Source organism: Mizuhopecten yessoensis, unplaced genomic scaffold (assembly GCF_002113885.1).
Source record: "Mizuhopecten yessoensis strain PY_sf001 unplaced genomic scaffold, ASM211388v2 scaffold2553, whole genome shotgun sequence".
Classification (NCBI taxonomy): Eukaryota; Metazoa; Mollusca; class Bivalvia; order Pectinida; family Pectinidae; genus Mizuhopecten; species Mizuhopecten yessoensis.
The window spans coordinates 453,653-478,478 of record NW_018404603.1 but is presented as its reverse complement, the minus strand read 5'-3'; the positions used below and the strand labels follow the sequence as shown (position 1 = coordinate 478,478).

Genomic DNA, 24,826 nt, shown 5'->3' with positions numbered 1-24,826 from the left:
CAAGTCGACACTGTTTCAGAAATTGAATAAGGGTCATAACTCCGAAAAGTACGATAATTGCAGTTGTCCAACTTGTCCGAGCTTTTATGGTAATGATCATGTAATAAAATTAATATACACTATGAATAAAATATAATGAGATTGACCAGGGACCTGGGAAGGATAGTAGACGAGGTCCACCCTCCTCCACAGCATAGTGTGAAGTGAATGAGGGTGGTGACGTGCGCGTACGAATAAGACACACAGGATGGCGTCAGTATGTAAATACTCGTGCAGATCACATTCTCACTCCACGCACAGTTTATGGCACGAGTACGGGATAGACAATACATGGACACACAATGCGTGACTCAATGCAATTAGTACACCCTGTTATATTAGGGTTTAGTTTCGTTTGGCTTTGCTCGGTTTAACGTACTGTTGATAGATACAAAGTGTAAAGCAAGACATGTATATCTGCAACAGTATAGTATAACATGTAAGATGGTTAAACTAGTATACTGTGTACATGTTTGCTTTGGCAGGAGTGAATCAGCTAATCCATTCGATGGTCATGTTATATGTGCAGGTAGTATTGACATTACATTTTTTACGTAAATATTGTTCAGGTTTGTTCCGGTTAAAGGCTACAAATAATGAATATAAGACTTACTTGATTATCAAAATAGCACCTTTTTTCTTCAGAGCTGAGTTGATTGTGTGTGTATTACTGGACATAATCTTGATGTGCTTCCATGAGGGTACTTTTGTTGTGCGCATGTCCAGAATGTTTACTAGAGATCAAGTGAAACACCTTTGAACTTGTAAGTTTTATGCGCACATCATATGGTGCCAATGAAATAGCCCATTGTCCGTGGTCCGCTGTCCAACCGTGTTTAGGTCAATCGGCCCAGAGGACCAGTAAGCTTATGCCCTGGCGCGGCGTCCGTCCGTCAATGTATGTTTACGCTTTGGTTTTTCGAGAAATCATATTCTCTCCATATGTAACAATGTGGATTGTACACGCTCTGTATTTACTTGCTATCTATTCCGTAATTATTAATATAGTAGGTAGATTCCGTAATTGTCTGGATCACGTGACGATAACGTGACATATAGGTACGTTAACACTATATTGATGTTATTTATACTAGTTAGTTTTATAGATATTGTTTATGATTTTTTTAATTGGCTACGTTGATTAATTACATCGCCGATATATAATGATTAAAATGTATATCAACGGAAATTTACGAACTATCTCGGCTAATCACAATCAAGCTGTCAGTTCAAAAGTAAATTCCTTGTTAGCGGTGAGCAGTTTCGGATTAGACAGCTGGTCATTCGGACGTAATTTGACTATATGCAAGCTCACCGATCTCCGACAAGAAATATAAGAAATACGTGAGTAATATATCTATTTATGTTTGAGTATAAGTATATGGAGTATTAATTATAGGATTTACTTAGATTATTTGGTATATTAGTTTCAACTCTATATTTGTGTGCGCTACTATATGTATATATGTGTTCAATTATATCTTTAGGCATGTAGCTCATTGTAAGTATCTATCAGTATAAGATAGAATGTGCATTAGCGTAATGGATAATATCGTAGCCCTGTAATTGTCAGGTTGATTGATTCGTAGGCTCTTAGTGGTGGGATCGAATACCAGAGATTAGCGAATTTTATTATTTTGTATTTTACAATCATGTAGATATGTGTATTGGTACGTGTTATTGAACGCTTGTATTTGTTTACCACAGGCTGTTCTATATTACTACAGAAAATGTAGGAAAACAGTGAATTCCTTCAAACATTTCTTAGGGTGAGTTATGCTGTTCATAGTGAACGATTTATTTGTGATTACTGTTAACTTGTCGTATTAAATCATACTGTCCTTCAGTGTAGCTTATGGCAATATCGACACGTAATATATAGTGTATACCAATTGTAAATGGCCAATTACAGCTGTGTGAGTGTTATAATTATCATAACATTTTTTTTAGAATTATTGTCAAAATGTTATTCGTTCATCAATCTTAGATTATTTTCGCATGCCTTTATATTTGTATGATTTGTCTGCAAGACAATTGAATGTTTTTATTGATATATTTGCAGACAAATGCCTTTGTGACATGGAGCTGATACCCTTACGAATAAATGGAATATGGACATGATACCAGGTGTATGTGTTTATTTCTACATGCGTCACATATATTATAAAAACTACGTAATCACTAAGGGACATGGGAAAAACACCACGAAAACCTTGCACGTCCTTAAATCACCATAGGTGTAAATAGGCACAAACAAACCACACCACACCAAAGCAACATCAATATTTCGGCAAAAAAATTCAAAGAGTACTGATAAAATGTGTCAATATCTTTATTGTTTTAACATTTAGAACGTAATTATCCCAATAATGACAAGATCACTGATGGAACGGTAGACTGGGTAAACTTTATCCAGTGTGGTGTCACGGTGGATGATGATGTTCCTAAAATTTAAGATATGGTGTTGCTGTGATACGAAACATTTGGAAAAAAAGAACATCATGCTAATCATCCTGCACGAAAGGAAATTGCATTCGTACCTATTTTAAATTACAAGCATCACCACACACAAGTGGTTTCTAAATTTTGGAGCAGACCAGCAGTCGTCAGGGTATCTAGAAATGAGGAGAGATTAACTGTTTCAAAAAGAGATGGCTTTAAGACTTGTTATTTATCAGTTGAAATTATCGATATAGTAGATTAATTTTGTAAAACAAATAGCCAAATAAATATTAATTGCAGAGTGTTGTCCTTGCAATGAATATATTACACCGATATTTCAAAAGTGGTAGCATCCACAAATGAGGCCAGCTAATTTCACGTTATTATAAAATCACACTACAGTCACATATTTATATATGGAATAGTTATGCAACCTAAGTGTTTGCTGAGAACAAAGAAAAAATATAAACAAAAAACGCTGTCCTCCTTGCAGCGCTACGGTCTCCATATCAAGCCTGGTCCAAACAGCCTTGCAGCTGTTTTATCTTCACTTTCAAACCAAAATACTTGTATGTATAAAAAAAATCAATATTTGCGAAGCTGATTATAATATATGCAAGAAAAACGATGGCCAACAGCAGCCGTTACGATAACTGCTTAAGCAATAGGAAGTTGGCCATAAATAGAATGTTCACACCTGTTCTGTGTAACATATCATGCGTATTGCTATATTATATTAGTTGTTTAAAAAAAAACAGGCATATGCCGAAATGGTTGATATGGGCTACAGTGAATGCATGATAAAGCTGGTTAAGATAAGAGGTTGCAAGAAAAATTCAATGAACATTGTAACCTTACCAGTACCGTTTACTAAACCAGTTACCATGACAAAGGTTACCTATTCAAGCTGTGACGGATGCTGTTGGATATCGTTAACCTTTCTGGCTGTGCTTTGTTAGTTACAGATAACTGCCTTCTAAGACCTTTTATGTTGCCAGGACATCAAACTCCGTGCACAAGGTATATGACTTTACCTTTTGTTTGTGTTGGGGCGAAGGTCGTTCGTGATGTAGTACTTGGTTTGGCAGTAATTGGAACAAAATGTGAAACACCATGATGGCTTGCATGAGTTGAGTGCGTTTGTTTGGTAACATGTTCGTGGTGGTGATGCCCATGTGAGTTGTGGCTATGCGTATGTCGAGCAGTAGGTGAACTTGTTACTTCAAATATGTTACGAATAAACGCAATAGCACCTGAAATAATCAAAAGGAAAACAAAAAAAATCAAAAGCATTCATATTATATTTAACCCATAAAATAGAATCATGTATCACGTGTGTATGACACTTTATCAATTTATTGAGTTTTCAACAGCCCATCAACACAGCAGAGGTGTTTAGGGTTAATAAGTGTGGCTATTTGTTGTTTTTTTTTTGAACAGACGAACGGTTTCAGGTAGTTTATAAATGATATGATATTTACTGTTTCGAAAACATATTTTGTAATTCAGTACCAATACTGAAAATGGTATTCCAAGAAATGTACACTGTGGGTCTAATTTTACACGTTGCTATCTTGTGCGTGTAGGTGTGGAAAATTGCCACATGCGAGTTGCCTCCCTTGGTACAGTCAGAACCTGCAAAAGTTTGGACGCTGTATATCGTACAAAATACATAGATATTTTCATATTTGTATTTTCCATATTTCATGTTATTGAGCCAAACTTTCTTTGGACTAATATAGGCTTGTTGTGTTGTTAATATTTAGTTGATAAAACAAGATAACAGTACTATCGTGATATGTTAAATAGGAATTATTCATATTTATGGTAATATATTCAAAACTAATAATTGTAAAAGTAACTAGAAATTGTTGGCTTACAATTGACGGAATTTTCACTGTAATGACTGATTTGGCCTGATAGCTAAGCGTCCCAACAGCTTGCATATTAAATATCCAGACTTTAAACAACCCCAGAACAGGCTTTTGCAAGTCTATTACCCAAAAAGTGCATTTGAATTTTGACCCATACCGAAAACCGGAAGTTGACCTTTGATGATCATTCTTGTGCATACACTTGGCAGGTTTTCCGTTATTGAGAAGGAGTCTTTTAAGATTTTAACACAATTGACCCCAGTGACCTTGGCCATGGGTCAAGGTCATTCATATGATCAAACTGGATAGTCCAGTGCTTGAGCATGAATATTCGATAAATATTATGACATTGAGTCACTTAGTTATTGAGAAGAAGTCTTTTGAAGTTTGTTTCACAAAATTTCACATTCGAATTTTAATATGACGTCATGACGGCCATTTTGTTTTTTCGATGAAGTTGAAAATGTTACCAAATGTAAGAGGACATCCCGGGAAACCTTTTCCATTACAAAGTCACTTTCATAATATTTCAACTATGTCAAGAAATGTTTACCTGTGTCTTCAAGAATTACAATTTTGAACTGTTTCATTTTACCATACTTGATTATTGTTTTATCTGTCGAATTTTACATTTTTTTTTATTTTTTTTTTATTTCTATGTACGCATCATGAGCTTCATGAGTGCACTACTATCATTTAATAGACAATTTCCATAAGCTCGCTGTGATACACCTTGTCTGTGATGATATAATTTTAATTATATCATGTTGTAAGTATTGAATATTTTACTGTCGACCACTGGTTAGAGGAGTCTTTGACTCAACGTGTTATCGACCTGAAATAAAGTATTTTATTATTATTATATTTATGACATGTAACATACTTTTGTTTTTCTACCATGTATTATGTTTAGGGGGCATTGAAGAAATCGAAATAGATTTGTTGCTCCCATTCCAACATTGGGAATATTCAAATATTCTAATTGCCTCCTTAAACATTATTGCTTCCAAGTGTTTTGCAATATATCACATTTGGCCATTTTCTTAACATTAAGTTATTCGTCTCATTAACAGCTAAGGTCATTTAAGGACGTGCCTCCATGTGTTGTGGAAGTTTGCATGCGCGTTTGTGTGTCGGATACAGGGTATGCTACGTTGGTGTGCTTGCCTCCTTGTGATAGCGCGGGTCTGATGCCGACTTAACAGTTATTTTTCACTTGAATACCATGGTCATGCCGAAGGCACCTAGCATAGCACTCCACCCGGTCACATTATACTGACACTTGGTGAACCAGTTGTTCCCATTCCCCGTAATGCTGAGCGTTCAGCACGAAAACAACAACTACCATTTTTAATGACTTCGGTATGTTCCGGCCTGGAGACAAAACCCATTGCCGTCCTCACCTGGGTTAACGTTTAAAATTAAAGCCAAAAGTGTGTGTTGCCATGCAAGGCGACAGGAAATGAAAGGCAGATAGAAGAAGAAAGATAAATAAAGATTACAAATTGGTTGCTTTCGTGCCCCAAGTGAAGACCAAACTTAGGATTGTTTCTGGATCAAATAAATTCCAATGAGCTTCTTTGGTTTAATGTTTTATTTAGCGGACAAAAACGTATGAATCCCCTTTAACGGCATCTTTTAAGTACACCAATAAACCCCTGTCTCCGGCAAATATAAACATATGGGCGGACTTGATTCACTTCACCATGTGCAAGTGTGCGGTGGTATACACGGTGACATAGTAACACGGTGTAACCGCACTGGGTACTTCTTCTGAGGTAGTGTAGCCGGTGTAGATGCCATTGATAACATGGCCGATAACTGGCTAAAGGGCAAACAAGATTTTCACAAAAGTGACTTTACGTTTGGTTTCAATGAAAATGTTCCAAAATTCTATTTAGCTTCGTGTCTTCGATACATTTTAGGGAGATGTGGTGATTGAGTTGCTCATAATGGTCATAATAGGGGATTCATCAGACATAATAAACGCACCTTCATCAACTAAGGCGATTGTCTCCTGAGAGTGTTTACAATTACTTGTGCCACACGGGTGTTATAAAGTTGTAAGTAATAGCGATATGACACAAGTATACAGACGACAATATAGATAATTTGATGATAGGAAACATTGGCTTATCACAGAGAATATCACCTGTAGTTAGAAATAGAGTTATACTGTCCGTTTAGTGCATTGAAAACACTTGATTCGCAACAGTACACCGCGGCCTACATTTGGTATACACGGTGTACGAATCGAGCCGGTTCATGCTCGCTTAAACAACACGCATGGAAACACGTTCCTACATATCCTTAGTTACAAATAAACAACTTAAACCAAACCTACCCCATTTAAAAGTTTAGAAGTTACGGCCCGGACAAGATATTCCTTAAGATTTTCAACTTATTTGAACTTTTATGTCGAGGTCCATGTGGTAGACTAGCCTTTGGCTAAACATGTCATCCTCGTTAAATAAAGTGTATTATTATTATTAGCATAGGTCAAGGTCACAGTGGCCTAACTACAGTCCACTGTACATCGTCTTTGGGTGATGCAGATATCCTGCAAGTTTTATCAGGATATTTTTGACTTAGCTCTTATTTGACTTGATCGTTAGATGAACTGCCTAATTATACATCATATTTAAGTTGTACTTGTAATAGGGACCAGTAGAGAAGTTCTCAAAACTGACCCAATAGTCGCAAATGATAGAGTAACCAATGTAATCATCAACATGTATACTAATGGACCGTTAGCATCACTTTGCGTACACCTTTGAATTTTTGAAACAAACATACTTTGACATTGAGGTAAGGGCCACAGCGATCTAATGGCAATGCATTGTACATCATCGGTAGGTTATAAGTTTCCTCAATATATCTTTGATGGTTCAAACGTTACAGCCCAGATAAAGTATTCCTGAATAGTTTGCACATATTTTGCCCTTGACCTTAACCTAATTAATGGCATTGCACTTCGCATGATGTATCATTGTAAGACAAATCTACCATGTTTTGCACTATGACGACTTATCTCCCCGCTCCTCAGTCCCTTATTAAGTCAGCCTTATTTTGGGGATCCCCACCATTGGGTTATGATTACAACCAAGTTTCATCAAAATCTAGCCGACAGTTTCCGAGAAGTCACAAATAAGATTGTTTACGCACGACGGCTGACGCAAGGAAGACATTAGATCGAAAATTAACCCAGCAATTGTGGCATATAACGAGCTATTTTATCCTCTAATGGTTTTATTTAATTTTGTTTAACGTCCTAATAACAGCTGAGGTCATTTCAGGACGTGTTTGCATGCTTGAGTGGGTGTATTCAGGATATAGGGTATGTTGGCGTGCCTGCCTCTTTGTAATATCCCGCATCTGATGCCGACTTTATAGTGCTATCTCACTGAAATGTCATGCTGAAGGCACCAAGCACAGCATTCCGTCCGGTCACATTATACTGACGACGGATGAACAAGTTGTTGCCATTCCCCTTAATGCTGAACGTTAGGCAGAGAATAAAAACTACCATTTTCAAAGATGTCGGTATGTCCCGGCCTGGGGACACAACCCATTACCTTCCTCACCAGGGCAAACGCTCAACACTAAAGCCACATGTGAGCTGTTGCCAGGCAGGACGCTAGGAAATAAAAGGAAGTTAGAAGTAGAAAGAAAGATAGAGAAAACATAGCAATGGGCGCAGCAAATCTTTTTGGTGGTTTATGTGTCCCCAAAAAGAGGACACCAAAGCAAATCCCAAATTCTGCAGATACGATAGATCCTACGATACATATGCAGTTGGTAGAAGCAGGTGTATTCTTTTCCCAATATCCCACCTGCAGAATTGAGAAACCTTTAAACAGCTTTTCAAGGCGCTGGTCCGTCCGCACCTGGAATACGCGGCAAGTGTATGTAACCCACACAAAGTTAAAGACATTGAAACAATTGAGGAAATAAAAGTAGAAAGAAGGGTGCAGCCTATTTGTTTTGGTCGCTTTTGTGTTCCAAAATATAGGACACCAAAGCAAATCCCCAATTATGCAGGGGGTTGTATAGAAATCAATGTTACTAGCGAAAAAACAGGATACTTAATAACCTACCTTTGTCTTCATGTGTACAATGTTTTTCATCCTCCCCGTGTTGGCAATTGTCTCTGCCATCGCATAATTCGCTCAAAGAATATAAACACACTTCACTTACATGACAGGTGAACATTGGAAAACCACACTTGCCTTTGGCTGTAAACATAATGAAATCGATATTAACTATAGTTGCTTAATACATGCATATGTGAAAGGATAAATCAAACAACGCTACAAGAGAGGCATATATCGAGACTATTATTGTTTTTACATGCTTAACGGCCAACTTGAAGAGACATTTTTTTTAAGAGAGATCTTAACGTTATTAAAGACACTTTTCGAGTTGATTGAAGGCCGACCCAACCTAGTAACAAGTGTTTTACTGTAAATGATTTTTGAAACTCTCTGCAATGAGGCTGGTTTTAACGTTTCAATAAATACGAATGGGAAATGTAACCCATCCGTTGACGGGCAGGGACAACCTTGTCGCTGCGCCTCTCGTTGTATCTAGGAAGCCATTGATCGATTTCAGAATAAATAGGATGCAATTTATTGTCTACGCATTGATTCCAATTATTTTGCCACTCTGATTTGATAAATTTTGCGATACGTTTTGTTTTTGTATTGTTTAACGGCCAATCGACAATGCGAGTCATTTAGGGCCAACAATACTGTAACAAGAGACACATCAAACCAAAACGTAATAGCTTAAACTATGCAAAGGATTAACGAAATGCATCAATATTGAACAAATTGGCTGCACGATATATCATATTTTATTGTCAAGATCATTAGAGTGTAAATAGTCATATATGAATTGCACAAAAACTGTATCGCATTATTTTTCATCGACAGTACATCATAAAATTTGTCACGTATTTGTTTGAAATCAGCACTTTCAATCTAAAAGCGTTTGACTGTAAATGGTTGATCGCATGCATGACGATAAGACTGGTCTTTTCCTCACGCAAAATGCAGCCATGTGTAATGTAGGTATGACAATGTCCTCTCTACGATCCTGCTCTTCTTGCTGCACATGAACCAACATTAGCTTTAATTACAAATAACTTGCCGCTTAATTCTTCAGACTATTTATTTTGCCAATTCGTTTTAATAAAATTTGTTTTAGAAGTTGTAAAATCTGAAGAAGGCAGTTTAATTTCTTTTGATTGTAGCTTAAGGGCTGCTTTAGAAGCTTTATCTACCTTCTCATTTACATTTATTCCGACATGACCTAGTATAATATATGTTGTTTAACATCAGTTAAATGAAGTTTAAAATCAACAGGTGGTAGCAATAGAACTGCTTCTGTGGCACGACCTGCCTTGTCATTATCTAGTACCCCCACATAGCCGGGAACCCGGCAAAATGTTATATGTTGTAATGAGGTTATATTGTGTAATAATGTTAAGAATTTTCGAATTTGGATATTCTTCAAAAACATTTTGTTCGAAGGGTCTGTAGGACAGACTGTAGTACATCATTTGGTTATATGTGTTCAATCAGTGGTGAAATAGATAACATGGGCTTATACGGAGAATGTTGACGCTTTATTGTGGTAGCCGGCATATAATATTAACATCTTCCGCTACCTTGGCCGCGACAACCTTATGTTCACATTTAAACCTTCAGTACAAAATGATTGAAATTCTTATTTCTTAACTGCAGTTTCTAGAAAGATGAACGAAAGAAGTAAGATTCGGTGTCATATTTAGCTGTCTTATTAAGTGAAAAATCAACCTTCGGCGAAATCAGAAGCAACGGAGGAATATCAATCGTTGCAAATGATTGGATCGTGTCGATTTTAATTTGGGTACTTTTCAGAAGGATCTGAATTCGAATATCAAAGGTTGAAATACTTTTTGATTATTTGAAACAGAGTTTTGTACATTGGATTGACAACAAGTGAACAGGCTGGATTTGGAGAGATTTGGATTTTTTTAATTCCACGTAAAGGCTTGTACGTCTCGAACTCTGGCGATGTTCGGTAACTTCAAATATTATATCTTGTGGATCCATAACTGTTGGATCAATATTATAATTTAGTTCTTACAGATGCTCTTGAGATTCTAAGCAGTACCTATCTATCACCTTTCCAGTCAGTGTGTACATGTGTAAAATGTTTAATGCTTTAGTGCATTATGCCAAATATCAAGATTGGAGGACTTTCGGTAGCTGCAAATATCAATATTTTTGTCTCAACTATAGAGAAAACAAATAACTCGGATTTGTAATAAATTGCAAAAGTCGTTTTGACTTACACTAGAAACGAACGACTTAAATGAGGTTTATATAAAAGTTCATACATTGTTCAATATTTAGCTTCCATGGAATTGAGGTTTGATATACAAGTGCATACATTTGTTAAACAGAGATCTTCCATAGAACTTTAATCATGGTAGTGGCCCTCTCATGATTGAAACCGTGGCCTCAATTGTATAATGTCAGAAATATCGAGTATCTAAATTTGTAGAAAGACCTCATTACCGTTTTATGACGCACGACAACAATATATTTTAAAAAAATATGCCATTGCACATTACAATGTACTATCATGAAATATACCCAAAACGTTTTCCCAGTGTTGGACCAGTGAACGACTTGATACATGGCGAGATGGTTCATCACCACCCGTTTGCCAGGACTCTTGTGTATCTGTCAAGAAAGTTAAAAAGAGAATAATGTTAAATGATGATAGTTTTCGGCAATGATCGTTACTTTATGTGGTGCTTGAAAGCAAGTTTTCGGGCGAAGTTGTTTGAAAATTCGAAAAAAACCAAAAAATTACCATTTGTATTATTTCAATGTTCATATTTGAACGTTCATTTTGTTCAAACTGTTTATATGACATGGTTGAAAATGTTTTTAAATTATGTTCATTCTATATCTAATCTCCATTTCGGTATTGACTAGGCGAAATTATTTTGATGCTTTTTTTGTTGTAATGTTTAGGCTACACTCAGCAGATTATTTTTATTTCATATGAAATTACTTACGATACGTCTTTCCATCAACCAAAAGAGCACCGGTCACAAAGAATATTGCAAAAATCATGATGTGTTTGTGTCTTCAGAATTATAATCACATGTAGTTACTGAAAGAAATTTTTTAAAAATGTACTGTCAGAAGATGTTATCGTAAATCTTTCCTCTGTGCGTGGTATCTTTTCCCAATATTTCAACTACACGAAAACGTTCATATTAAAAAAAAAGAAAACCTTCATACAGAATACATTCAAGACATATACATATGTATTTGAATAAAAAGTCATAATCGCCTTTAGATTGTAAAGATAGATCGATTGAAAAGACGTCAATCAATTTCATCCGTAAATTTAGTACTGACATGTAGTACATGGTGTATATTCAAGAAGTATTTTTAGCTCACATGGCCCTTTAGGGCCTTGTGAGCTTATGTCATACTGCAGAGTCTGTCCACGTTTTCTTTTAAACGACTTCTTCTGAAGAACTGAAGGATCTAGGTTCATGAAATTTGGCGAGTAGGTAACGTACCTAATATGGAGTGTTATAAAGTTTCCTCATTAAGATGACCTTGATCTAGTTTCAAGGTCAAATGGGTCAAATATGTTAAAAACTTACATCAAGAATTTCCGAAGAACTATTTGAACTAGAGGCATAATACTTTGGTATGTTATGAAGACAAGTTGAGTGAATATTTTTCTTAATTACAGTAATATGGTCAAAGGTCAACTTTAAGTGCTAGTCGGGTGTCTAAAGTCAACATGGGTTGAAACCTTTAACAATCTTCATCTTTAGTTCCATTAAGCCTAGGTTCATGATATTTGGTCAGTACATACAAAATGTACCTGGGTTGGTTTTGGATTTGTTTTGTATTGTTTAACGTCATATCAACAGCTGTGGTCATTTAAGGACGACCACCCCTGTGTGAAAGATGCGTCCAGACCAAATTGAAATAAAATCCCTTAATCCCTATGATAGGAGAACGAATTGAAATGTATTACCTCTATTTCCCCCCTCCCCCATTTGGCCCCGCCTCTCTCCTATCCACGGGAGGGGGGGGGACGTACCCACGGTTATCTCGCCTATTGGGCCCGCCTCTCTGCCCAAAAGGGAGCCGTACCCACCATTTATACAAACCTGTTTGCCCTTGGCCTAAGGATGCTCCAGACCAAATAAAGTCAAAACCTACTAGGTCGTTCAGGACTAGTAGCGTTTTAAAGGAAAAGTTGACGGACGGACGCTGCGGTATTGCATAAGCTCACCGTGGTCCTTTGGACCAGGTAAGCTAAACTCATTTAACAGCAATTAAATGAACGTTTTTACAACAAAAAACAAAGTTTTGCTGATGCAGTATCAAGTTCTAGTGACAACAAATAGTGCTGTATAGAAAGAGGAAATATGTTGAAATTGAAAATATGCACTAAATAGCAAACAAAACAGAAAAGTATTCTTTAAAAGTGTAAAGATTTAATTACACATACAGGTTTCTATTCATTGGGGGCGATTTTAATAAGGTACACGATGAAAAAGATAGGAAAACAAGAGCACAAACTAGAATTTTTAAAAGCACATATGAAGTAACAAAACAAGGATATCACTTGAATTATTTTATATTTGGAGAGTACGTAACAAAACAAAAGTACAGTATACATGGAGGCGTTACAAACGCGGAGAAGCGAGTAGAATTGACTATTTCTGGGTTAATGATATTATAAATGCTTTAAAGCGTATATATTAGACCAGCCCGAATCAATTACACATATTATCAACATGTATCTCTCACCTAAAATTAACAAGCAAGGGTAAAAAGGAAAAGGTTTATTTAAGTTTAGGGAAGTAGACAGGAAAAAGGAGAACGCAAAACATTGATCAAGCGGGTGATACCACAAACAATATGTGAATGTGAAAGAATGCAGTTAGACAAAAGAAAACATGCAATCCATGGTGTATTAACCAAACAAGAACTAATATCATTATGTTAACATAAGAGTCCATACACTTAATTATCCTCCAATCTGACCCCTTTTTACGGAGAAATTGCCCTTTGTTGAAAAACTCTTGTCAAGACAACTCCTCCAAAACTATGGCGCCAATTTCAACGGAAGTTAACAGATATGGTAACTGCCCCCAGACATTGTGCATACAAGTATATACGTAGTACTTTTTCATTCCGACCCTTTACAAGGAGTGAAGGCCCTTTGTTAAAAAAAACTTTGTCTGCCTTTGGACTGATTTTAATGAAAGTTTACAGATATGGTAATTACCCCTTGATGTCGTGCATCAGAGTAGTTTTTTTTCATTTCGACCATTTTTAAAGAGTTGTGGCCTTTTGTTAAAAACCTTTGTCTTGACAACTCTTCCTTTACTACCAGAACGATTTCAGAAAAACTGGTTGATCGGGGCTAACACGATTTGGTATGCAAGAACGTTTTTGTATGGGGATGGAGTACAGGAAGTATGTCAGTGACCTATATACCTAAGTTACCGATAGAAGACTATGGATTGCTTTTCAATGCTTTGCCTTAGTAAACCTTTAGCTTACAGTTCTGGTTTATATAGGAGCGGGAGTATAAGTTAACCATTGGCGTACAGTTCTCGTTATTATCTTATTTTGCCTTTTCATTAAACAAAATATGAAGGAATATGACATTATTTTATATCGTTAACTCTAAACAAATAAAGCAAAAAAACATATCCTTGTCTGACTCCCCATACAAACATTTTTTTTAGCAAATTGATTTTTGTTACCTTGAACGAAGGTCAAGGTCATCAACGTTTACAAAACTGAAATCCATTCACATGAACAACCTACTTGCCAAAAAGCATGACCCAATGACCTGTGGTCACGAAGAAACACAAGTTGAAGGAAAAGTGGAAAGAAAGCTATGTTTTTCTAATTTTAAATCAAAAGTGATATATGACAAGTTAACCGGTTGTCAATGTATTTGAAATTTCCGATGTTGAATGATATTATTGGTAGCCAACTTTTAAGCAAGTATAAAACATAGACTGGTCTTAGAACTATGTAAATTAACATGTCAAAAACAGAAATGTTCTCATAAGTAATGAAATTTCACATTCTTTTTTGCTTAAATCTTTAATAAAATGAACAATTCATTTTTAAAATGATGCAATATTTGGTATCAACGTAACAGATGAAATATGTTGCACACGATGATGATAAAAGTTGATAGTAATTTCGTCATTTAAATGCTCTAGGAGGAATTGTATTACCGCACCTTTAACATCCACACAGGTTTAAGTCAAAGAGGTCCTTTCTTTCCTAAAATAAATTTTGAAACTAACTGTCCCTGAATTAAGCTTCCTTTACCCATACCTTTTTGGATATATCTTGTTTTGAAATTCCAAGCGGGGGCCGACGCTAATGTTAAATCTCCATAGGCGTTGACCCTACCTTTGAGTGAAATTCAACAATTTCTGAATTGCGACCAATTAACAGCCGCTGTGTGGTTGCTATGGCAACGAAGGTATGCGATTGATTTTATGAGAAATTATGATAAATGATAAAATGACAGGGTACGAGCACCAGTTCATACACTAAACTTACCGAATCTGGTATGGTTGGTTACTGCAAACATTCACACGAATTCCTTATCATGGATTTTGACCCCTTCACTTTATCACAAAGTTTCACATGGAATCGTGTCTTTGACAAGTAGATAAGACCGACTTGTACAAACACATATCTAAATACATATTTATAAGGCAGTCCATGTACCGCTAACCTAAAAATAACATGATTTTTTCTATCACTCTTCTTCGTTGGCCCGTAGTTTCACGTTTATTGTAAATCAGATTTCGAGAGATGTTTACAAAATTTCATATTTATGTTTTTATTAGTTCACAGTCATCATTTTAAGATGAATAAAAATTGCTGCAAGGTAGTCATTATCAATTTGACATCGCTATACCCGACAGATTTAACTGAAATTACAAACACAGTTTAATTTAGACCATTCATCGCCCTCTTGACGACGTAAAATCAAGGTTTCTTTTTAAAAACTACATGTAATTTGTATTTGGTTGATTAATTGTGTTAAATGTCCTTTCAATATATTTGTTCTGGCTAAGGTTGAACGTCCTCACAGGTCAGGGTCATTTAAGGACGACATTGTATCAGGTAAGGACAATTACTGAACCTGCCTCTGTGTGTAATCTGAAGTATGGGTCACAGCGACCTAATTTTTATATTGGCGTAATTATGTCATTGATACTTTGTACTTGATATTTTGTTCCTAAATACAGTGCAATATTGAATAATTCAAATAATGGATGCACATTAAATTAGTATATTGACTAACATAATCGGATGTATTACCACTCCCTGACACACTCCTAACACATTTGTGAACGTCCTTATTTCTGTTATAGAATTGGTTTGGTTCAGTTTTATTTTGTTTAACGTCCTATTAACAGCTAAGGTCAGCCAGCCCTATGTGCAAGATGCATGCATGTAGTTTATGTGTGTGTGTTTTGGGAGGCTGCGATATGTTCGTGTTTGTCTCGTTGTGATAGCGCGGAACATAAGCCGACTTTATAGTGTTACCTCACTGAAACATACTGCCGAAGACACCCAACAGGACACCCCACTCAATGAGATCTTAAAAATGTTGCTATAAGTGGTTTAAAATCAGTAAAATGACGCTTAAAATCAGCAGGAGGAATCAATAGTGCTGTTTTCGCGGCAGCATCAACCTTTTCATTACCTAGTTTTCCAACATGCCTGGAAACCCAGAAAAAAAGTAATGACATATTGAGATAATATTATGTAATAACGTTACGATTTTTCCAATCGAGATATTCTTCAATTTTTTGTTTCGAAGGCTCTGTAAGTGTCAAAGTAAAACAGAGAGAATCAGAATAGTTAACTGGCTGCGGTGTATCATTTGATTTAATTTGCTCAAAGCTAAGATAGATATCATGGTCTTTTGCGGAGAATATTGACGATTGGGCAGTCGGCATCAAATAGTAGCATCTTCCGCTACTGTGGCGGAGGCAACTTTATGATCATCTTTCGAACCGTCAGTATACAATGATTGAAAGTCCTTATATTTTAACTGCAGTTTTGAGAATGATGAACGAAACACGTAAGATGTGGTGTCGGATTTATCTGTCATGAAGTGAAAGATCAACAATTAGCGAGACCGGAAGCTACGGGGGAATATCAAAATATCAATCGTTGCAAAAGGTTGGATGGTGTCGATATAATTCTGAGCAATTTCCAGAAGGGATGAAATTCGAATACCAAAGGTTGGAATACAGTCTAGTTTATTTTGAAACTGAGATTTGTAATTAAGATTTAAGCCAAGTGAATATGCTAAAACGGGTTTGGCTTTAATTGAACCGCATACTGCAATGATAATTTCTCTCGGCAATTATACAACGATGGTTCGTTTGCTTCCATGTAATGACTTGCAGATATTGTGGTTTTAAACGCTCCAAAAGCAAGTTTCAGACCCTGGTGATGTACAATTTGTTAAGTAAAATGAAAATGACATAAAACAAATGAAAAGCTACCGTTGCCTGAAAATAAATGTATTCAGAGGCTGTCATTTATTTTGTGATTTCATGTACATTGCATTTTTTTTTTTTTAATATTTTAGATGAATTGCAACAACTGGTTCACCCGTTGTCAATATAATGTGACTGGGCGGAATGCTGTGCTGGGTGCCTTCAGCATGGTATTTCAGTGAGATAGCACTGTAAAGTCGGCATCAGATCCGCGCTATAACAATATACCCTGACTCCGGCACACATACACACTTATACATCACACATGGAGACACGTCCTCAAATGACCTTAGCTGTTAATAGGACGTTAAACAAAACCAAAACCAAACTAAGCCTACCTAAACGCCTACGACTACTTTACATCATACATTTGTGGTTATGATTATCTTCGTATTCGAGTCCTTTTCAGTAGGAACCTCCCCTCCTGCGAAGATGTCCCTGGTGGTAAATTGTAGCAATGTCCTCTCCATAGGTCACTCGTTTGGTGGACTTATACCTAGTGGTATTGGCGTCACTGCTTAGTGCTGTGTTTTTATCCATGGCGACATCGTTCCCAAGGGTGGGAGTCCTTCATGTCTTTGAGTTCTTTTCAGTAGTGACCTCACTCCCTGTGGTGATGTCCTCTTCATTGGTGATATCCCTTTGCTTGGTGGACTGTCTTCTAGTGATTGTGGCGACACTGCTTAGTATTGTGTCCCTACCTATGGTGACATCCTTCCAGGTGGTTAGGGTCCACCTTGTAGTTGTTGCCTTTTCAGTGCCAAACTCCCTTCCGGTGGTGGTTTTCCTTCTTGTATATTGTAAATGCGTTTCTGAAGGTGTTTGCTTCTTCCTTAGTAACATCACCCCTTCTGGTGGTGTTGACATCCTTTTTAGGGGTACTGTCTTTCAGACTGACTGCATTTTTCCCGATTGTAGCTTTCCTTCTTTTGTTGTTGTCCCTTTGTCGCTTAAAATGTCTTTCATGCTAGTGATGTACATTGCCCTGGTAGTGGCATCGTTCATGCTCAGTTCAAATCCATTCCAGTGACGGACAATCTTCTAATATCCATCCTCTTCATCCTATGTCTTTAGTAGTGCATCTGTGTATGGTATACAGGCCTGTTATGGTTATGTCTGTTCCTCAACAGGTTTCGCAACATGTAGTTGTGGAAGTGTGTATGCCTTCATCATGCGCGCCGTGTTGATTTCATCCCATATATCAATTAGACTTCAATTGCTGTAGACAAGCAAGCTTCAGATGTAAACAATCACTGGATACCAGGCTACGGTTGATAATACACCAATGCAGAATGTGGGACATACGTCTTATAGAAGATTTTCTTGCAAATCCTTGCTTTTGCCAACCCTGCAAGTCAGGGATCGAGAAAAGAATACAGCTACGGTTACCCACTGCACGTATCGTAAGAGGCGACTTATTAGGTAACCCCCTGCAGAATTAGTGATTTGCTTTTGAGCTGGGGACACAAAAGCGCAAATAAATGTTTTCAACATATGGAGTCTAAGTCTTCCTTTAACTTCTAAATTCCTTTTCATTTGCTAGTGCCTTGCTTAGCAGTACCTCGCTTCTTGCCGCACGATTAAGCGTTCGCCAATGCGAGGAAGGCAATTGGTTCCGTTCCCACGCTGGAACATACCAAAGTCCTTAAAAATGGTAGTTGTTGTTCTCTGCTAAACGTTCAGCACGGTAATGGCAGCAACTGGTTCACCTTAATCTTAAACAGACATGTATGCTAATCATCCATATCTGATATTCAGCGTAAACTTTATAATGTTGACACGTGGTGTAATGACAACAAGATGATAGTAAATGCAAATATAAGCAGAAGCTTTGGAGACTAATGAAAGCCTCAATCTTAAACCTAAGAGAGAAACCGTGGCCAAGGTAAATGTCGAGAAATTACTTGGTATTAATATTAACGACAATTTCATCAATTCTTTCCAAAATGAATCTGGGGCCAGGATTACTACGGCGTATCCGACACTTTTTACCAATAGAAACTCGCTTAAAATGTGTAAATGCTTGTTTTTTTCCATCATTTTATGTATTTAATTTATGACGACAATCTGGTCTGGTTGTCCCGGATCTTCTTTAGACAGACTATCAAAAACGGGCAGCCAGATGGTTTAGAGGTGTATCATATGATGATCCTTCATTTGAAATGTACAAAATTTTGAAATGGATGCCAATTCAAAAATATTTCAAATTTAAATGCATCAATGGTATGGTGCCATAATAGCTTTACAAAGATTTGTTTTGTTGGAAGTGTTCATAAACATTCTAATAGGCATGCATCCAATAAAGATCATATTTGTCCCAAGACACAAAACAACTTTTAATTCAAAACAGTTTTATATATCTGCCAGTCAACACTGGAATGAACAGGATTATATAAGGTGTAAAGACGGGGCATTTTCCTGCATTAGTGTCACACAGTAAGCACTAGCACAATGTAAATTGATGTACTTACGATTTATTTCAGCTGTATAAGATGTTTTCTGTTACCTACTGTCTGTAACATGAACAGTTGTTGTCGTCAACTATGGCAGTGAAGGTCGTTATATATGGTTTTTGCAGATGCTTGACCCAGTTCATCATCAGATACTTCGTCGCGTTATAGATGCTTTTCGCACATCACCAGCCGCTCTGCGTTGAAGCAAATCAACCGTCACTTAGTGATAGACGAACAACTTTAAGTCTACAGTTTGCGTACTAGTTAAAATCAAATCAAGAAATTAAAACCCAGCTTTCTAATCAGTATTTTATCCAAAGTGTAAACAGCTTTTCGAACGAAATGAAAAATTGATCCTATCTTTTGAAATACGACGGGGTCAGTCTGTCCATTTGAACACTTAATAATCCTCACTACCCAGGGGTGCATCCACCAAATATAGTTGATACCCATCGCTTAGTTTTAGCGCCTTGCTTGGCAACACTTCACTTTTGGCCTTTATGTTGAGCATTCGCCCATTATTATTATGATATTCTTAACGGCCCATCACCACATAAGAGGTCATGAGGGCTACATTGTAATAAAGAAGACAAAGCATGTAAAGGAAACAAATCAAACGAACGAAAAGGTAAAAGACATACGTCAATTTTAATACATTGTAAAAGTAGCTAAAATTTAATTATATCTTTTTGAACAAACCGACAGTTTTTAGATAGTTTAAAATTGTAGAGATACTTACTTTTTCGAAAAGTGATTTGAGTTATGTTATATCATAAAAAAAGTATCTTGTGGCTGAAGGTCGATGCAATCTAAGAACAAGTGTTTCACTGTAAATGGTGTGTGACATGCTATGAATTGAGACCGGTCTTCGCTTTTCAATAAATAAGAATGGGTTATGTAGGAATGACCAATTCGGAGACGGGCAAGGCCAATCTCGACTCGGCGTTTTCTCATAGCTTGGATACCATTAACCGATTTTCGTTTTGACACAGCATAATTTATTGTCTACGCATTGATTCTAATTATTTTGCCACTTTGACCTTACAAAATTTGTTATTAACGGTTTAAAATGAAGTTTAAAATCAACAGGTGGTAGCAATAAAGCCGCTTTGGCGGCGCGATCTGCCTTTTCATTACCTAGTATTCCCACGTGTCTGGGAACCCAGCCTAATGTAATGTGACATTTTGAGGTAATACTTTGTAAAAGTGTTATTATTATCGTAATTGAGATATTCTTCAATGTTTTGCTGCGAATGCTCTTTAGAACAGATAAAGAATCAGAATAGATTATTGACTTTGGCACACCACTTGATTTAATGTGTTCAAGGGCCAGATATATAGCGTTGGGTTGCGGAAAATATTCATTTGGTAACAGGTAAAAAAAAAAAACCGGCAACTGTTGTAACTATGGCTGCGTTGGCTTTATGATCGTCTTTCGAACCGTCAGTATAAACAGATTTAAAGTCCTTATATTTCATGTAATATTTTACTGTTTCATGGAGTGTAAAGTCAACCTCGGGCGAAGTCAAGGGCCATAAAAGAAAATCAATTGTTTTAAAGGATTGAATAGCACCAACCTATGTATTTTGGCGTTTTCCAATAGGGATTTGATGCGAATAACCAAAGGTCGGAATACACTTTGGTTTGTTTTCAAATAAATTTCATAATTTTGATTGAATACGAGTGAATAGGATGAATTTGAAGAATTTGATTTTTATAAAATTGTACATCCTGCAATGACAGTTTCACTGTAATCAATGCAACACTTTCTTATCGGCGCCCCATTCAGTATGGGAGATTACCTTTAATAGGTGAAGTGCCTTAATGCATTTTCCTTAAGGTACTTGATATGAGGAAGGAACGATAATTTTCTGTCGAATATAAATAACGCCTAGGAATTTAGTTTGTTCTACTTAAGGAAGAGGTTGGTCGTAAAGGGTGAGTTTTGGATCGTCATGGTTTTACGTAATTGACAAAAATGCATGCACACCGTTTTGGATTTGGAAAATTTGAAACCGTTTTCATCAGCCTAGATCTGAAGTTTATTTAAATATAACTGCATCTGTCTTTCAATAGTATTCAGTCAATGTTCTGACAATACTATTTATTTTCAGCCCGAAAAGTGTTAAAGAAAGAATGCTTCCCTGTGGGACGCCCATTTGTTGTTCGCAGACGTTCGGACATGTTGTTCCATTCCGTACCTGAAAGACTCTGTCAGATAGGAAGTTGAAAATGAAATCAGGTAAATAACCTTTCATACCTGTTTTGTTCAGATATGTCATGATTCCATGGTTCTACGTTGTGTCGTAAGCCTTTTTCCAAATAAAAAAAGACCGGAACTAAATGCTCCTTCTTTAGAAAGGCCTCGCGCACAGCTGATTCAAGTCTAACCGAATGGTCGTTTGTACCTCTTCTAGATCTAAAACTACTCTGAAGTGGTGATATTATGTTATTAGATTCTAAAAACCATATCAGCCAAGAATTGATCATTTGTTCCGAGAGTTTTGCAAATGCAGCTTGTGAGTGATATTGGGCGGTAGTTAGAAGGATCAATGGTGTCTTTTCCTGATTTAGGAATAGAGATGATCGTTGCTTTTTTCCAAAAACTAGGGATTTTTCCGGGTTTTTTTATGTCATTAAAATTGTCTAGAAGTGTTTTGAGTGATGATTCAGACAGATGTTTTAGAAACTGATGGTGTACATCATCGGGTCCTGTTGCAGAATCATTAGATTTTTGCAAACGATTCCTGGAGTTCTAACATAAAAACAGATTGATAGTTATGTTCATTGTTATAAGAGGAAACTTTTAAATGTGTTTTTTCTTAAGATGTTTTCAATTTTTGAAATTTGTTTGAGTGGTTTTCAGTTGATTTTTTGGCAAAAGCAGAGCCTAAAGCATTTGCAATATCAAATTTTGTTGTAATTATTTGACATTTCGTTTCGAGATGTACCACTGACACTTCCGACCATATCCAACACTTTTTAATGGTCGTGTTCGAGTTAAGTTTCGATACGTACGATCTCCAGATTTGTTTTATAGGTTTAATTTAGTTTAACGTCTTATTCTCGTCAAAGTCGAGTAATAATGATGGATAACATAGCGTCTAAATGTGTGAACGTTCCAGAAACATGGTGCAAATATGAAGGTGTTTCATCATTAAATAGGCAGATATCGTTTTGATTGATAACATTTTCAATTTTCTCCCCCTATCATTATTATCAGGGGAACCCCAAATATTGTTCTGCTCGTTAAATTCATCTAAAAGAACGAAGGGAGAAGGAAATTGGGTAAATATTATATTAAGATCTGTATTCGAAATGTTGCAGTTGGGCGGGGGATATTCAGAACATATTGTAAATGTTCTGTGTAACGTGACACTTACAGCAACTACCTATATATTTGTGATAACCTGTATAGCCCTATGAGGGGTTATGCTATAGACTAGTTAGCAACTCAACTGGTTGCGTTTTCGCCATCAGACCAAAGCAATTGAAGAATGAAGTATTTTCTTAAATTTACAGTTGTTTACTTTTTAATTAGCATTTCCTGAAAACCGATTCCGGCAGGACTGTGTTCTTGACATTAATTTTGATGACGAAATACAGACCATCAAAAAAAATAGCTCTTTAATTGATATGAATGCTGAACAATCCGTTCCGTCATCAAGAGCCTCCAACATCTATATCAATGCCGTGAAGCCACCATAAGCATTTAATTAAATCTTACCAAATGTGCACTGTACCTCGTATAAACATGTTTTATTACCAATTGCTACTAATACAATCATTCAGTGGAACTGCAGAGGTCTTCCATCCAATTTGGATGAAATTATACGGCTATGAGTTTTCGTTCTGTCGCCAAGGTTCGACACTAACGCTAGTCCGTTAGTCCGCAACTAGTAAACGCTAACAAGGACTAGTTAAAGTTCTTTACTTGTTAGTGCTGCGGACTAGTTATTTTTTCATACGAACTCTATCCAATACCGATCCGTTCCCGGCGTCTTCCATCGCCGTGAGACGAACAGGTCCGCTGTCCTTGTGTTATGAAATACTGCCGATTAAACTGTGTTACAAACGATTTGATTGGATATTGGATGTGAAATGAACCAATCAGCGACTCGCTCTGATAGAATTATATCACAGTCGGGTATGCGTTTGTTTTTGCTGCCACACTTGATGCGTGTTACTGACCCCGAGGAAATTGTTTAGTCGTAATCAGGATCCACCCGGTCACATTATACCGACAACCAAATGTTGCTATTATCCTCAATGGTAAACGTTAAGCAGGGAATAACAACTACCATTTTTAAGGACTTTGGTGTGTTCCGGGGCGAACGCTCAACAATCAAGCCATAAGTGAGGTGTTGCCAAGCAAAGTGCTTGGAAATAAAAGGTTGTTAGAGGTAGAAAGAAAGATGAAGATACCAAATATTGCAATCGGCGCAGCGGATTTATTTTGGTCGCTTTTGTGTCCCTAAATAGAAGTCACCAAAGCAAATCCCTACATGTACGATTAAGTTCTCTATGTACTAGTCAGACTATATTTTCTGTAATAATACCATATAGGTGATGAACGCTGATTATGAACCTGTTTCATAAAGTTTTATAGTTAGTCATTTTTCAACCAATCATCGGCGAGTGTTATTGATTCCATTCACCGCTATCGAGGAAAAGGCCGCGGCATGAATTGCGAGTCTCAAATTGCATTATAAACGTATTTTGTTTTATTGTAAACCCTTCCTTAGTATACACTCGTGCACATATTAAAGGTTCCTAACAAATGAACCGTGCAGTTATTGATAGATGTTCGAGTCATTATTGTAGTAAATCGCATCTCGCTCATGTTGGCAAGATGGCATGCGGTGCAGACGACGTGTTGGGCGTTTCGGGGTTTCCGCCAATTTTGAATAATAACAAAATTCTCAATACATTGAAATGCACTGTTATTCTTCTTTGAAGAACTGATTGTCTTCACCTATGTTGTTATGTATTATCATTGTGATCGGTCAAATATCTGTTATTGTCTAATATATAATTATGTAGAAAAATCCCATATTCATGATAGATTATATAAAAAAAATCAGGTTCATATATCTTATCTTACTTCTTACAGTGATGTTTAACTTGTTATAATATTTCGTATATTTTAAATTGTAAGTGACATGATATTTATAGAAGCTGGTCTTCACTTTTCAATAAATAATAATACATTATGTATGAATCCTCGTCCAGAAACAGAAATGAGCTACCTGGTCTCTGTGCCTTTCTGTATACCCAGGACACTTCCCGCCGACTTGATGTGAAACAAATGCTTGATTTGAGTCATATTAGTTGTAGTTACTTTACCGACTGGACATCACAAACTTTGTTATGTGTGGTTTAATTCAGTAACATTCTAAATCCATCAGTCATAACGATAACAACAG

At 36.6% G+C, this 24,826-nt stretch overlaps 1 protein-coding gene across 1 annotated transcript; it reads right to left on the bottom strand.

Moving 5' to 3' along the window:
* Nucleotides 1–2,364: 2,364 nt before the first annotated feature.
* On the bottom strand, nucleotides 2,365–15,044 carry LOC110446109. Its single transcript, XM_021491084.1, has 6 exons — nucleotides 14,984–15,044; nucleotides 11,431–11,528; nucleotides 11,000–11,089; nucleotides 8,453–8,590; nucleotides 3,516–3,734; nucleotides 2,365–2,483 (listed from the first exon to the last, which is right to left on the bottom strand). Exons 2-6 carry the CDS (start codon nucleotides 11,486–11,488, stop codon nucleotides 2,398–2,400), a joined length of 591 nt encoding a protein of 196 aa, XP_021346759.1. The 5' UTR covers nucleotides 11,489–11,528; nucleotides 14,984–15,044; the 3' UTR covers nucleotides 2,365–2,397.
* Between the last annotated feature and the right edge of the window lie 9,782 nt (nucleotides 15,045–24,826).

Coding starts and splice junctions, on each gene's coding strand:
- LOC110446109 (XM_021491084.1), bottom strand. CDS start 11,488: ATGATTTTTGCAATATTCTTTGTGACCGGTGCTCTTTTGGTTGATGGA. Junction 11,090..11,430: donor GGTTGATGGAAAGACGTATC/GTAAGTAATTTC, acceptor CTTTCTTGACAG/ATACACAAGAGTCCTGGCAA. Junction 2,484..3,515: donor CGCCCCAACACAAACAAAAG/GTAAAGTCATAT, acceptor CTTAAATTTTAG/GAACATCATCATCCACCGTG.